Source organism: Triticum dicoccoides, chromosome 2A, assembly GCF_002162155.2.
Source record: "Triticum dicoccoides isolate Atlit2015 ecotype Zavitan chromosome 2A, WEW_v2.0, whole genome shotgun sequence".
In the NCBI taxonomy this organism is placed as follows: domain Eukaryota; kingdom Viridiplantae; phylum Streptophyta; class Magnoliopsida; order Poales; family Poaceae; genus Triticum; species Triticum dicoccoides.
The window spans coordinates 78060118-78075402 of record NC_041382.1 but is presented as its reverse complement, the minus strand read 5'-3'; the positions used below and the strand labels follow the sequence as shown (position 1 = coordinate 78075402).

General features: G+C 43.2%; 2 protein-coding genes across 3 annotated transcripts; one reads left to right on the top strand and one right to left on the bottom strand.

Moving 5' to 3' along the window:
* The first annotated feature begins 126 nt into the window (after positions 1–126).
* LOC119353401 lies at positions 127–5652 on the top strand. The gene is made up of 7 exons (XM_037620028.1): positions 127–449; positions 537–645; positions 1487–1591; positions 3500–3809; positions 3910–3982; positions 4280–4807; positions 5323–5652. Exons 4-6 carry the CDS (start codon positions 3555–3557, stop codon positions 4795–4797), a joined length of 846 nt encoding a protein of 281 aa, XP_037475925.1. The 5' UTR covers positions 127–449; positions 537–645; positions 1487–1591; positions 3500–3554; the 3' UTR covers positions 4798–4807; positions 5323–5652.
* A 3707-nt stretch (positions 5653–9359) lies between these two features.
* LOC119359008 lies at positions 9360–11510 on the bottom strand. Of its 2 annotated transcripts, none has more exons than XM_037625369.1 (3): positions 11039–11510; positions 10532–10835; positions 9360–9683 (listed from the first exon to the last, which is right to left on the bottom strand). In XM_037625369.1, exons 1-2 carry the CDS (start codon positions 11420–11422, stop codon positions 10533–10535), a joined length of 687 nt encoding a protein of 228 aa, XP_037481266.1. In that variant the 5' UTR covers positions 11423–11510; the 3' UTR covers positions 9360–9683; position 10532. The 2 variants fall into 2 exon arrangements, with proteins under 2 accessions (XP_037481266.1, XP_037481267.1); XM_037625370.1 differs by lacking the exon at positions 9360–9683 and adding an exon at positions 9693–10059.
* Between the last annotated feature and the right edge of the window lie 3775 nt (positions 11511–15285).

Here is a 15285-nt window from a genome sequence, read left to right as displayed (position 1 = left end):
TTCCCCCCGGGATCCCTGCTTATTCCCCGGGCTGGGAACCCACGAGCCAAGTTGGCCCTGGGTGATCTACCCGGCCATTTGGTGGCCCACGATATCGGGGAGCCCCGGCCCCTTCCACGTCTTTTCCCTGGGAGAAACTTCCACGCCTGGAGTGGCCGGGGAGGAAACCCTCGATCTCTTGGTCTCGCGAACGAGAGGCGGCGGCGGCGGCAAGATCCAAGCACGACGCGCCACCACGCTCCGCCCTCCTCCGGCCAAAGCTCCGCCCAACAACTGGAAGCGAAGCACCACCACGCTCCGGCCTGTACCTCCACGCCCCGTCCCTCCGGCGGGGGCGACGACGACCGGGCGCGTCATCCCCTTCTTCCCGGATCTCGTCTCTCCCTCGAAGCATCACTCATCTCCGGCGAAGACGACGGCCATAGATCATCCTCCTCTTTCTCATCAAGGTTATCCCCTCCTCCTCTTCCACTCACTATTTTTCTTTGCCATGGTGATTTCTTTCCTGCTACACGCACTGACGAGCGTCTATACAGATCAAGGGACCTCCTCTCCTGTTTGAGGTTTGTACCCTGACCCCAAGTGAGCAGCTGTACTGAAGAACATCGAATGCTTTGAAGTGCTCTATCTATACTGACATCACAAGTGAGCACAGCCACCTTTACCTCCCTGTGATGCTAATCTATATGCACAATGTTCTATTATATTGTGAAGAGGGCAAATTTGTTTGTAGGTGGGTTCGTTCAAGGAGGTAGAATTGATGCAAAATGGTAGTTGAATGACACATGAGATGAACTATATCATAGAAAGCTCGGTGGTTACTATGGTTGTAGGTGGGATGGGTCTGCTGCTGTTTTGGTTTGGCGTGGGTAGCTGAACTTGTTCGGGTGGAAGAAGATGTTGCTTGCTGGGTTAAGATCGTTGATGGCAATAAAACACTAGTTGAGTTTTTTTGGCGATGAAAAACTAGTTGAGTTGAGCGTGTTTGTTTTTTTGGTACCCATTGTGTACTAGTTGAGTGAAGGTTGCTTGTGTAGACTATATATGCAAGTCTGATGGATACTGCTTTTGTTGCTCCTGTTGGTCCCTAGTCTCTAGTTGCTGCTGTTGCGGGCAAAAATGTCCGTCTGCTCCTTGATGGATATGATGTGATGCCATTCTTAAGACTACACTTGTTTTATCGATTTGTCGCTGTGGCTAGCTGGCCGGAGTTCACATCTCTTTGACTGACTGACTACAGTCGATTTGTCGCTCTATCGATTTGAGGTGTTACTACCTTGTATCGTTTGAGGTGTTACTACTGAGTCCAGTCGCATACTTGTTGTAGTTTTGTTTGTTCGTTCATTTCAACCTGTGCTACCTACTGCCAAAATTTGATTGATCCTCCTGATTGATCATTGTTTTCTAGTAGGTGTTGATTTGTGGGTCTACTCTATTTAGTTATCTATATGTATCTATTCATTATTTTATCGTGTTTCAAATGCAGGTGCTCTGACATTAGAAGTTGGCTTTATCCGAAGACTTTGTGTTCAATTGCTTGGTGCCTTTTGATACGTCGATCATTGAGAAGTTTTCAGTCAGAGCAAGAAAGGTATGTGACGCAGTCATCCCTTTGACATGGTCACTGAGGAAGCTTAAATTATGCAAAACTACTGCTCTTGTGATGTTGTTTTTCTCTGCCTAGTATTGAAAGTGGTCTTATTTTAGTATATGAGAAAACTGATGCTCTTAATTATGTACGTAGATATTACAATAGAAATGGTATTATCTTTTTTGTATTCACTCCTGAGCTTCCTAGGCTCCTAGCTACTGGTTCTGTGATTTGTGTCTGAAACCCATAAAACCCCAGACCCATGTGGGAGCTGAACCTTAGTTTTTTGCTCTGCTACCTGATTGGCTGGTTTAGCGAGCATCTTGGCGACTGAATTTATGTTTTTTTTCCTTCAATATATTGCAAGTTCCATATAGACCTACTCGTACATAGTTCAACCGAACGCTCTTAATGATTCGGGTCATGATTTAATTGCTCAATAGAGATGGTATTATTATTGCTTTATTTATAATTATTATCGTTGTATTAATTTTGTTTTCATTGGGTAGTGATGGATTCTAGGAGAAATACAATTATTAAGATTATCTCGCAAGAACAAGAAGAAGACGATGAACTATTTTTCCTTTTGGTTCCCGCTTTATATGCTTCCCTTTATGAGGAAAAGCATCCAGTTCACACATCATATTTATCCGGGGCTGCAAAGGTTAAGGAAATATTAGAAGGCCATGAGAGTTGGTCTTGGGTTGAGTTTCGGATGGAACCTGAGATTTTTAAGTCTATCGTGGATTACCTTAGAAGAGAGAATATATTGAAGGGCACGTCGCGTGTTGCTGTCGAGGAGCAGTTGGCAATGTTCATGTACATGATTTCGCACAATGCTAGTAATCAAGATTTACAAAAATACTTCCAACACAGCGCAGAAACAATTCATAGGAAGATAAACAGGATTTTTGACTTAATTCCAACTCTAGCCCAAAGATTTATAAAGATTCCAAGTTCACTCCAGCCCCATCCGAAGATTGTTTTGAACAATCGCTATTGGCCTTATTTCCAGGTGAACCACTACACACACATCTCCATATCAATGGAATTTTTGAAAACTTCTCCACATAGATTTCTAAACCTACCAACTTTGTTGTTTCTTTTTCAATGTGCAAAACTGCATTGGTGCTATAGATGGAACACATATCCCCATCACAATTGCTGAAGATAAGGCCCCCCATTTAAGAATAGGAAAGGAACCCTCTCACAGAATTTCATGGTTGCATGTGATTTTGATCTGAATTTCACATTTATTTCATGTGGGTGGGAAGGATCCGCATCAGATGCAAGAGTTCTTCGTTCTGCTATTAGCAAGGGGTTTCATGTGCCGGAAGGAAAATTTTATCTCATAGATGGTGGATATGCAAACACGCCTTCTTTTCTTGCACCATATCGAGGAGTTCGGTATCACCTGAGTGAATTTAGGAGGCGGCGCTCATCTAATACGGGCTATGCCGACCATAGGGAGCTGTTCAACCATACCCATGCAATTCTCCGGAACCACATCGAAAGGAGCATTGGTGTTCTAAAAAACGGTTCCCTATCTTGGAAGTGGGCAATCACTACCCTATAGAGTCACAAATCAAGATACCGGCGGCATGTGCTGTATTCCATAACATCATTAGAGCTCAAAGTGGTGATGAGGCATGGTTGGATCACCAACCACCATTAATTCCACCAGAAACATATGTTGATGTTCCAGAGGGAGATGATGTCAACCAACATCATCACAATGAGGCAAATAATGGAAACACTCTTAAAGATCAGATCGCGATGCAAATGTGGGCTGATTATAACAACTAGTGGGACATGAGTTTATTTTGTAAAAAATTCTCACCTTTTCTTAGGTGAAGTAGTGGTAGAGAGAAATTTAACTAGTACCCCATTGTTGGTTCAATAATGTAGCTATGGCAGCGCGGCATCTTGGGACCATGCGTATGAGAAAGGTCTTGTTGATATAATGCTTGACCACAACAATCCCATCTATCGAGGTCAAAATGGGTGGACTGCTGAAGGGTGGACTAAGATTACAAATACATTCGATCAGAAATTTCCACTAGCTCAGTTCACCAAGCAACAAATCCAAGAGAAGGACAAGGATTTAAAAGGAAATTATAAGGCAGTGAGAGACTCTCGGAAACAGAGTGGCACGGGATGGGATGATACACTTTGCATGATCATCGCTGAACCTGTAATATGGGATAAACTTATCAAGGTTAGCTCTTTTCTTGATATATTGTTTGTTCACTGCCATTCATGCTCTTCAAGGCATTGTTTTATTGATCCCAACCATACAATGTTGCTGCATTCAATAGGACCGTCCAAGGATAAAGAAGTTCCGTTCAAAACCATTCATGCTCTTCAAGTTATTGCCTTCACTACATGAAGGTGTGTTTCTTGTATCACGTGTTTCCATCGACCCTGCATATTAAATCCTTTTCATTCTTGCTTTAATTATATAGTATTTGGGAGATTGTTGAGATACTTGTATTTTTTCATGTGTTTCCATCCACCCTGCTTGAGTGCTCCTTTTCTTTCTAAACAGTTGTACAATGAAGGACCAAGTTATGTGTATATATACTTTCTTTCTAGAATGGGTGGCCGTAAATATATGTATTTGCATTTATAGATGAATTTGATGTTTTTGAGCGAACATGCTGATATGTTTATTCTTTTTTGGAGCAGGAAGTGTTGCTTCAGGAGACTTGAACTTTGTATCAATTCTGCAAGTGGATCTCACAAGCGATGCCATTTCTCCTATGGATTCCTCTACCAATGATTTGAACCATATCTCCTCTACCAATGTTGATGATGGTATGTCCTCATCTGATATACAAGGGCAAGCGGCATCAAGAAGAGATGAACCTGAAGCTACAACATCTACCAACTCTGAACAAAAGGGAGCATTGCCTGTGAAAAAGAGGAAGCAAAGCCAGATCGCTGTTGTACTTGAGGACTACATGGATTTTCGTAAGAAACAATCTGCAAAACTGGTTGACGAGTTGAAGGAATCAAAGCAAGATGATATGTTCTCGATTGGAAACTGTGTGGCTGCGCTAGAACCAATGAAAGATCTATCAGTCGCAGAAAAAGCAAAGGCACTAGGGCTTTTCAAATGCCTAGTGAATCGAGAAATATTCATCAATACCAAGGACTCAAATCTTCGGCTTTATTGGTTGAAGGAGGAGATTTCTGAGATGTAGATAGCATAAGGTTAACCAGTTCACCTTGTTTTGCACTACATCCATTTATATTTATTTACTTTGTGGCATTATTGATTGGAGCTTTGTATAAGCTTGTTTCTCTCTGTTAATCGATGATAGATAAGCAAAGACAAAACACACTTCATTCTTTTAAAACTGACTAGAAGAGCCACACATTTGGAGAAATGTTACTGCCTTTTGTTTGGTAGTTTCTGTGTACCTTTATAAGCTTGTTAGTGATACTTAATTTGGTGGCCTCCTCCCATTGGTTACACCTCCTATTGCCTCATAACTCACCTCACAGCAATATATTGCCTTGTTCATCTGGAGACTTTTTCAAGTAAACAGATTGGGGACAGCCTTGTGATTGCGTTCCTAAACTATATTTGTAGTCTTGATTTTTTTTATGCACAGTGCACGAATCATATGTTGGTTGATACTATTTCATTAGTTTGCTTATACTACAAAATAGTGTTGTGAGATTCTGAACTGATGCTAGCTAACTTATTTCTTTTTGTCATTCAGCCAGCATCAAGTTGTGGTACATGATGTCGAGGAAGGAGTGGAGAAAAGACCGGAGTAGGATGTGATTGTTGCTTTGCGGCCCATCTTGTTCGAAAGTATCCCTGCGTTGGACATGGCAACTTATAATCCAGAACTTTTTATAGTGCACAAACTTGACGATGTATTAATAACTTTTGTAATGATTGCTTTTATTTCCGCACATGAGAACGGCTTAGGCCAATGCTTGATCGTCGTGAAATGCAGACCGATATCTTAAGCTTGATGAAGTGATGGATAAGTTGTAGTAATATTTTTAAAATTCTAGTTGACATGAATTATGAACCTTTGTTATGTGCCTGTGATTTTTGTCGTTTCTTAGAATTGTTTGTGGAATGTGATTTTTGTTGTTTCTCAGAATTATTTGTGGAATTTTTATCTATGATTTGGTTGTTTTTCAAAATTATCTATAGAATGTTTATGTAAGATCTGCTATATTATATTTGTCTGTAGTACGCAAGGGATTTCCTTCCCTCCCATGTTACTATTTGGGCACCTGGGCAATGGGAACATCTCCCACGTGGTGGGAGGGGTTGCATGTGCACAGGGGAATCTCCCCTAGGGGGTTTATGGCCCAGGTTTTTTCCTACCCAGCATCCAAACGAGGCCGAAGGGGGCGGAGTGTGGGCTGCGCAGCGAGGGGGCGGGGGGTTTGTGGGGAGTGGGGATTAGCGACGAGCACGGGAGTCCGGAGGGTGGTTTCTGGTGAGCTGTGCCGCTTCTGGGTTCAGTTTCTACCAGTGGACTCCGGTTCTAACCGAGCATGCTTACGGTTCTAACCGAGCATGCTGAAATGGTGAGTGTAATGTTACTTCCGTCTTTTTTACACTAAGTGCCACATAATATAAAAATGTTTTTGACATTAAGTGTGTAAGTGTTTTTGACCACGCTCACACACTTAGTGTTAAAAACGCTCTTATATTATACTCCACTAGGACGGAGGGAGTAGAATTTAAGTTTTTTTTATCTTGAACTTTGGAGTAGTATTTGTATTAGTGCGTTTGACTGGAGATTTTTTTTAGCTTTAGTTGAATCCTCGAGATGAAGCGGAACAACGAGGCGGAGCGACGTGGCCAGCCGCAGCTTCCCGGCGAGGCCTCGCCGACGTAGGTGTTGAAGAGGGTTCGGTGATGCGGGTGGTTTTTGTTTATTTTTGCTCTCATTGTCATTAGGATTTATATAGCCGCCAAACTCAAGTCGGCGATGTTGTGGTTGGTAGAGGCATCGTGTGTGAGGGCTCACCATAACCTCATCGTAGAGGCGGAGACAGTGTAGCTCGCCGCAACATCAGCAGCTAGGGGGGAGGAGGGGGGGAGGCCGTTGGACTTCGGATGATTCAAATGAAAGTTTTCTTTTAAAGGGCGCCCATAACTAGCAAACGTTCATCGGGGAGGGTGGCATTTGCGAATGTTCGCCTAGCAGTTCTAGTTGAGAGGGAGAGGGGAGAGGTGGCAGTTTCTTGAGGCGGCATTGTAGTTACTCTCTCAGAAGGCAAAAAAAATATCGTCGTTTGATCTTGTTTTACAATAAAAACTGCCAGCAAAGATGATTCGCTTGCCATCGCTCCTATATATAGTGGACGTTCGCCAGCTACCATTACCGGGGGAAATCCAGTCGCCTGATTGTAAGTCGTCCCCTTATATTAGCTTTTGAAAGTTCCCTTGTATTAGCTTTTGCGAACGCCCTTGTCAAGTTGGTGATTTCCTCCCAAGCGGTGTTCTCGATCACACCTCTCATCGTGCCTCCTAGCACTCTGGATAGCCTCAACAAGCTTGAGAGGGCTTTCCTTTGGTCGGGTGCAGAAAAGACCACGTGAGCCAAATGTAAGGTTAACTGGAATGCGGTTCGTAGACCAAAGGAGTACGGTGGCCTTGGGGTGCTCAATACCGAAAACTTCGCAAGGGCCTTGCGGTTGCGATGGTTGTGGTTTGAATGGAAGGAGCCCCAAAAACTTCGGGATGGTCTTGGCAATCCCTGCATTATAGAGGCCCGTGAGTTCTTCTATGCATCTACGACTATCACCGTCAGGGATGGCGCCTAAAGCTTTTTTGGGACTCCCCTTGGCTTCTTGGTCGCAAGCCCAAGGACATTGCACCGCTAATTTTTTAGGCCTCGAAAAAAAAGAATTGGAGGGTACGTGAGGCTCTCAAGGGGAATGCTTGGATCCTCAAAATAAAGCAAGACACCACTATCTCTGTCAACCACATCTCGGAATTCTTCAACCTTTGGATGCTCGTGCATGACTTCCTCCTTGACATGCAAGCGGAAGATGATATCATTTGGAAGCATACGAACGAGGGGATATACACGGCGAGCTCCGCCTACAAGGCTCAGTTTCTAGGCTTGACCCTCTCCCCATGGACCGCATGGTTTGAAAGGCTTGGGCACCTCTGAAGGTTAAATTCTTTGTTTGGTTGGTCTTGCAAGATTGGATTTGGACATCCGATCATCTGGAGAAGCGTGGTTGGCCAAACTGTAGCCTTTGCCCGCTTTGCAAGAGGGAACAAGAAACAGGGACACATCTCTTCTTCAAGTGTCGCTACACGCTTAGGCTTTGGAGATTGATCATAAAAAAGCTTGGACTTGCACATATGGACACCTCCAAGTGGCACTTGAATGAAACCGTCATCGTGTGGTGGAGAAGCTTGGTTGGCCAAACTGTAGCCTTTGCCCGCTTTGCAAGAGGGAACAAAAAACAGGGACACATCTTTTCTTCAAGTGTCGCTACACGCTTAGGCTTTGGAGATTGATCATAAAGAAGCTTGGACTTGCACATATGGACACCTCCGAGTAGCACTTGAATGAAACCGTCAATGTGTGGTGGCCAAAAAGGACCGACGATAATATTACTAACCGAAACGCAATTGCCTCCCTCACCATGCTCGCTTCTTGGGCCATTTGGAACGAGAGAAACGCCCGCATTTTCCGCCATAAAAGCGCGCCGCCGATGATCCTTCTTACCAACATTTTAGAAAGAAACTAGGGAACATCATAGTGTACGAGTAATTGCCATGCCGCATTCGTGAGTGCGTTGTAAAATACTCTAAACTCTACTCTCCCTTATTTAATTGAAGAGGCAAATCTTTTGCATTTGTTTCAAAAAAAAAAAGTTCCAAGCTAGAGCATAGAAGAGAAGATCGCCTGTTTGCGAGAAAAAGGTTTTAGCAAAGCTGAATTTTGAGCCTAGGGTCGAACTATGATGGCTGCACAATTAGGTATATTTTTAAGGAAGAACCAGCCGGAAAGGAAAACAGCGAGAAAAAGGTTTTAGCAAAGCTGAATTTTGAGCCTAGGGTCGAACTATGATAGCTGCACAATTAGGTATATTTTTAAGGAAGAACCAGCCGGAAAGGAAAACAATTATTGTCAAAAGCAACTGACTTCTTTTTTGTTTTCTTTGAGGAAGCATCTGACAGATCTGCTCGATCCTACATCCCTACCCTCCTTTTGGGGATAACGCAGCAATTTCAAGAAGTAGATTCAAGATGCTGCTGCAGTTCAATGCAATGAACTGAAAAATTGACAATATGGATCATAGACTATCATGCATATATGATGCCGTCCACAAAAGAAACTTGGAATATAACAATGTTAATCATGCTTGTAGTCAGAATTTCCAGAAAAAACACACCAGAAACGTCGAACAAGTTAATAGCTCAGATTTGAGTGTCTTTCTTTATGCATAGTTCCTCCATTTTTTGTTCTCTTTCAACAATCTGAAGAACAATACGGGGAAATTTTACTCCACATGAATCACAGTCAAGATCAAAACATTTCTCACAGATAACCCATCGATTTAAACATTTGTAGTGATATACTCCCTCCGTCCCATAATGTAAGACGTTGGGAGTATTTAATACCACCATCACCTACTTTTTAAGTTTAAGCTACCTAACATTTGAGCTCGGCCCATGCCATGCCGCACCCACAAGACACAAACAAGGTACTCCCACAAACTGTAAAGCCCTAACATCCGAGATCGCTGCAAACGGAACATTCTATGATGACTGCCACAAGGGCTAACGACTTGCACAAGAATAGAGTGGTAGTCATCCAACATAAGTGCAAACATGGCAAATTCTACATGCCTAGAAAAGCATTGTCCTCCGCAGGGTGATATACAACTCATTATATGGTCACGTACTCCAGACTTCCCAGCAGCAAGTAAACACTAGAACACTACGTAACACATGGAGTATGCGATACTAGCAGTGGCCAGTGGACCAATCTACAGTCATGACTATAGTTAATTATAACCCAGGACTTATCAGCAGCCATAAACTTCAGCAAAGAGTCAGCTCTTGTAATTCCATTCAGGGTTACGTCTGTTAATAAACAAAACCAGTGTTCCATTAGATAAGCTGCAGAAAACTAGAACTTGAATGCGGTTGTGCAGATTCTATCAATATTAAGCACACTAAATTATAAATTTGTATGTACTGATCTATGTACAGTAGTAGTAGTGGTGGTAGTATACCAACATGGTAAGGCTCACTACAATGCCGCCGCAACTAGACCAGGGAGAAGTATTTTTTAGATCAAGAGTGGGAACGGACAACAATTGCAACTCAGCATATGAAGCATACTTCTTCTTGGCCCGCATGACAGCCTAATTTGGATGGTTGAGTGCCTCAAAGTCAAAGGTGCAAATTCGATGTACATGGTGGCTAGCTCAAAACTAGCCACTGAATTGCAGAACACCTGATGGTAAAAGATTGCCTAATCAGTAGGTACTTCACATATGGAAACCATCTTGAGCTCACAAGCCCCACATATTCTCATGAATTACAGTATGATGACCAGTGGACAGAGCAAGGCATGGCAATCTGTAAGCAATTACTATTTCTCTTTTCTAATACGTAGAACTGATCATTTTATTATCATTACTTTGTAACAAAAGCACATGGTAGGAGCTGCATCAGTTGGCTACTCACACAAATTTAAGTTCCATGACGGTCCCAATTTTATCATAAATACTAAATTGCTAATACAATGACTAGAGGAAATAGCAAAATCCTTGTTGGTTTAATATACAATAATACTCCATCTAATCAAATATCAACACCAGTAGGCAGTAAACTAAGATAAATGATTCCATGTATCTGTGAGTCATATGATCTTTTCAATTGATGTGCATATTTCAAAGCAAAGGGGAAGAGATATATGTATATACCTCAACAAGACTGCGATGGTGCTGTCCTGTCCGCCTGGTCCTCCCTCCAGACACTAAGTGCTAGTGCTGGAATGATAAGAATGCAAGATATCGCGTGCATACCAAATATCCCCACATCCGCGATTACTAAGCCGACCATTTCTCCCTGAGATATTGATCCCTCCACATGTGACATCATCGCTAACAGAAGACCGGCGACAAGTAGCAGGAAGAAAGACACATCTGTGATCAATCCAAGCACCGCGGCACGGGGTAGCCTAAACGAGTGATTTGCAGCTGACTCCCACGCGATTGCTCCGGCGCGCTAAGGAGGGCAACAATTTCAACAAAAACATATGGATGTGAATGAGTATATATGGAATTAATGGTTCGAAAATGGAAGGATGCAAATGAAAGTAATGAGCTCAATGGAAACACCACTGCTACTCATCCACTAGCGTATATATATATACTGCTGTAATTCGGCCAGAACAAATGTCACACAGGGAGCTAATTTGCAAGATATACCTTGTTGAATGATGAACCGGATCCAGATAGAACTGCAATCACGTACGCCACGCACAGGCCGCACAACAGCAGGGCGGCAAGCGCGAGCAAGACAAGGAAGCTGTAGGCGCAGACCTTGTAAGCGCCGGACGTGAACACCTGGAGGAAGAGGAAGGGGGCGGAGCCCTCGCCCCAGGCGCGGAGCGCCACGACCTGCGCGGCCGAGGCCGCGGAGATGACCCACGCGGCCGCGAACCACAGGTAGGGGAGGGCCCCCGCCGCGACGCAGAGGACGCGCCCGAGCGCCAGCATCGGGGCGAGGGCGAAGCGCGCGAGCGCCAGCACCACGACGACGATCCGCGCTGGCGGGGGCGGCGAGGGCAGCACCGCGTCGGCGGCGGCCATAGGTCGGCACGGGAAACCGTAGCTCCTGGAAGCTTCTCGAAGCTTCGATGGGGGCGGAGTCGGAGTGGTTGGGTTGGGGCGGCGAGGGGACGGGGGGTTTGTGGGAAATGGGGATTAGCGACGGGCACGGGATGGGGTTTTCCGGCGAGCTCTTCCGTTGCGGGTTCTGTTCTGACCCGTTTCCTCTAGCGGGTTCGGGTTCTAACTTTGATGAGTGCGGTGGTGAGTGCCCGAATGGTAGAATTCAAGTTATTTGTTTTGAACTTTGATGAAGTAGGGCGTATATTTTATTCAAAAAAAAAGAGAGTTGGGCGTATATTAGCGTGTTTGCTGTAATATTCATCCGCCTGGAATTTCGCAGGTTCAGTCAAAGGGCGGGCATTGGGCGACCAAAGGGGGTAGGAACACCACTTATTTTTAGCTCTCAAAAGGAGAAAAAAGAATAGTGTGAACCTTTTCTTCTTTTTTTGCAAAATAGAATAGTGTGATCCTTGACCATAACAATAACATGTTTTGAAATCCTGATGATATTTTTTTAAATATTTCTCTAATTTGTTTAGTTATCATTATGTTCTTTCACTCCTTGGCAATAATCTTGAGGACATGGCAGATTGTTGTTTGGTGCCAGACAAAGAAGAAATTCTGCAGGTTCTCAAAGGAATGAAGAAAAGTGCTTCTCTAGGATCGGATGGCCTTAATGTGGCTTTCTATCTCTCGGCTTGGAAATGGATTGGTAATGTTGTAATCAAGTTTGTCCGAGATTTCTATTTCCTAAGTTGTACTAAGTGGTGCGTCAATTAATTTGGATCAGAGGGAGTACATTAGTCGCTCTCGGATATAAAAAAATATTACATTGATTCCGAAAAAAGATAATGCCAAAACTCCTAAAGATTCTAGACTCATTACATTTGTAATGTACGTAGTTTATAAAATTATCATCAAAACTTTGGCTAATAGGCTTAAGGATCGCCTCCCTGATTACATTTATACATGAATGATGAATCTCAGCAAATCTTTTATTCAAGGTAGGAGAATTGTATTGTTGCCCAGGAAATTACTCACTCATTTCAGCTAGCTCCCTGGAAACACAAAACTTTAATGCTTCAATAGATCTTGCTAAAGGCTTTGATAGAATAACGTGGAGCTTCATCAGGAGGGTGTTGCCACGTAAAGGGTTGCATGGTCATTTTGTGCATATGATGTTTGAATGCAAATCTCTACCACCTTTGTAGTTAACATTAATAGTCAGTCGTTTGGCAGCTTTAGGGGATCTCGAGGTATCCGACAAGGTTGTCTCTATCTCTGTATCTTTTTATTCTCGCCGCAAACAAATTGTCGCTTTACATGCAGGAGACTTTAAATGCCAATCATTTTAGTGGCATTCAGTTGGGCCCCTCTTGTCCCCCTATCAACTCATTGATGTTGGCCGATGATCTGATTGTTTGTCGTAAGGCAAATAACAATAATGCTAATCATATTGCTCGCATAATTAATCAATTCAGTTTTGTCTCTGGTCAAACCCCCAACTGGAATAAATATGCCATCTTATTTAGTAAACATATGGATAATGCCTTTAGGAATTTAATTTAAAATCTTTTTCCTGTTCCAAATATGGACCTTAGTACTATTCACCTTGGTCACCATCTCATTCCCCCGAGCAAGAATAGAGCTGCAACCTATAGCTTTATTATTAACAAGTTCAAACCTATACCACATGCAGGTAGACTCACCCTCATTAAATCGGTTTTTGCTTCTTTGCATGTTTACTACATGCCATTCTCTTGAGCAAATGTAGCATAGCAAAACTTACTTCAACTGGAAGAGAATTTTGGTGGGATGGAATCTAGAAAGTGAGTCCAATCCTATTTGCTTTAGAGCTTGGGAGGACATTTGTAAACCTATGCATGATGGGGTGGGGGGTGTTAGAGATTTTTCCCTTATGAATAAATCTCTGGTGACTATGGCTGCTTGGAGAATTATCAATGACCCATCCTCCTTGATTGCCAACATCCTTAGAGCGCCAAATATTTCCATAATTTTTCTATTTGGAAACCTCAGTCTTCTGCTCCCAGGCCTACTTTTTAGGAATCTATTATTAACATTCTTCCTCTTATGCTTAAATCTTGTCAACTTCCAATTGTTAATGGCAGCACTTGCATATGGACTAGCCCTTGGTGCAAATGATGGGGAAATATTCATGATCATCTTAAGACTAATTTGGAGGGGGCTATCCTAGCATATTGGCGATCTTTGAAAACCCAATTCCATACTTTGGGATGAAGATAAGCTCCTTGCTAGCTCTTACTCCGGTTCTTCCCCAAGCACAAATTTGCCTAACTGCCTACAGATTTGTCAGCCTATGTTGATGCGGCATTCAACCCTGCTGTGGCAGCAGACAAAGTTTCTCTTGGGGCGTGTTTGGTTACATTGCCGATTCAGCCTGACCCGGCGAGCCTGGCTCTATTGAGCCGGTTTGAGGGGATGCAGGCCAAAAAACCCCAGATGCACATAGTTTGGTTGCCTGCATGCCCCTAGTTGCATGAGACAGCCATTTTGACCCAGCGTTTGGTTGCCCGCATTGCATTAGGTGCATGCTACATCTTGAGCACTTCGTTGGTTTCCCTTGAAGAGGAAAGGGTGATGTAGCAAAGTAGCGTAAGTATTTCTCTCAGTTTTTGAGAACCAAGGTATCAATCCAGTAGGAGGCTACGCGCGAGTCCCTCACACCTACACAAACAAATAAATCCTCGCAACCAACGCGATAAGGGGTTGCCAATCCCTACACGGTCACTTACGAGAGTGAGATCTGATAGATATGATAAGATAATATTTTTGGTATTTTTATGATAAAGATGCAAAGTAAAATAAAAGCAAAAATAAAAAGCAACGGAAATAAATAAGTGTTGGAATATTAATATGATGAAAGATAGACCCGGGGGCCATAGGTTTCACTAGTGGCTTCTCTCAAGAACATAAGTATTTTACGGTAGGTGAACAAATTACTGTTGAGCAATTGACAGAATTGAGCATAGTTATGAGAATATCTAGGTATGATCATGTATATAGGCATCACGTCCGAGAGAAGTAGACCGACTCCTGCCTGCATCTACTACTATTACTCCACACATCGACCGCTATCCTGCATGCATCTAGAATATTAAGTTTATAAGAACAGAGTAACGCCAAGCAAGATGACATGATGTAGAGGGATAAATTCATGCAATATGATAAAAACCCATCTTGTTATCCTCGATGGCAACAATACAATACGTGCCTTGCTGCCCCTACTGTCACTGGGAAAGGACACCGCAAGATTGAACCCAAAGCTAAGCACTTCTCCCATTGCCAGAAAGATCAATCTAGTAGGCCAAACCAAACTAATAATTCGAAGATACTTGCAAAGATAACCAATCATACATAAAAGAATTCAGAAGATTCAAATATTGTTCATAGATAAACTTGATCATAAACCCACAATTCATCGGTCTCAACAAACACACCACAAAAGAAGATTACATCGAATAGATCTCCACAAGAGAGGGGGAGAACATTGTATTGAGATCCAAAAAGAGAGAAGAAGCCATCTAGCTAATAACTATGGACCCAAAGGTCTGAGGTAAACTACTCACACTTCATTGCGGGGAGGCTATGGTGTTGATGTAGAAGCCCTCCATGATCGATGCCCCTTCCGGCGGAGCTCTGGAACAGGCCCCAAGATGGGATCTCGTGGGTACAGAAGGTTGCGGCGGTCGAATTAGGTTTTTGGCTCCATATCTGATCGTTTGGGGTACGTAGGTATATATAGGAGGAAGGAGTACGTCGGTGGAGCAACATGGGGCCCACAAGGGTGGAGGGCGCGCCTG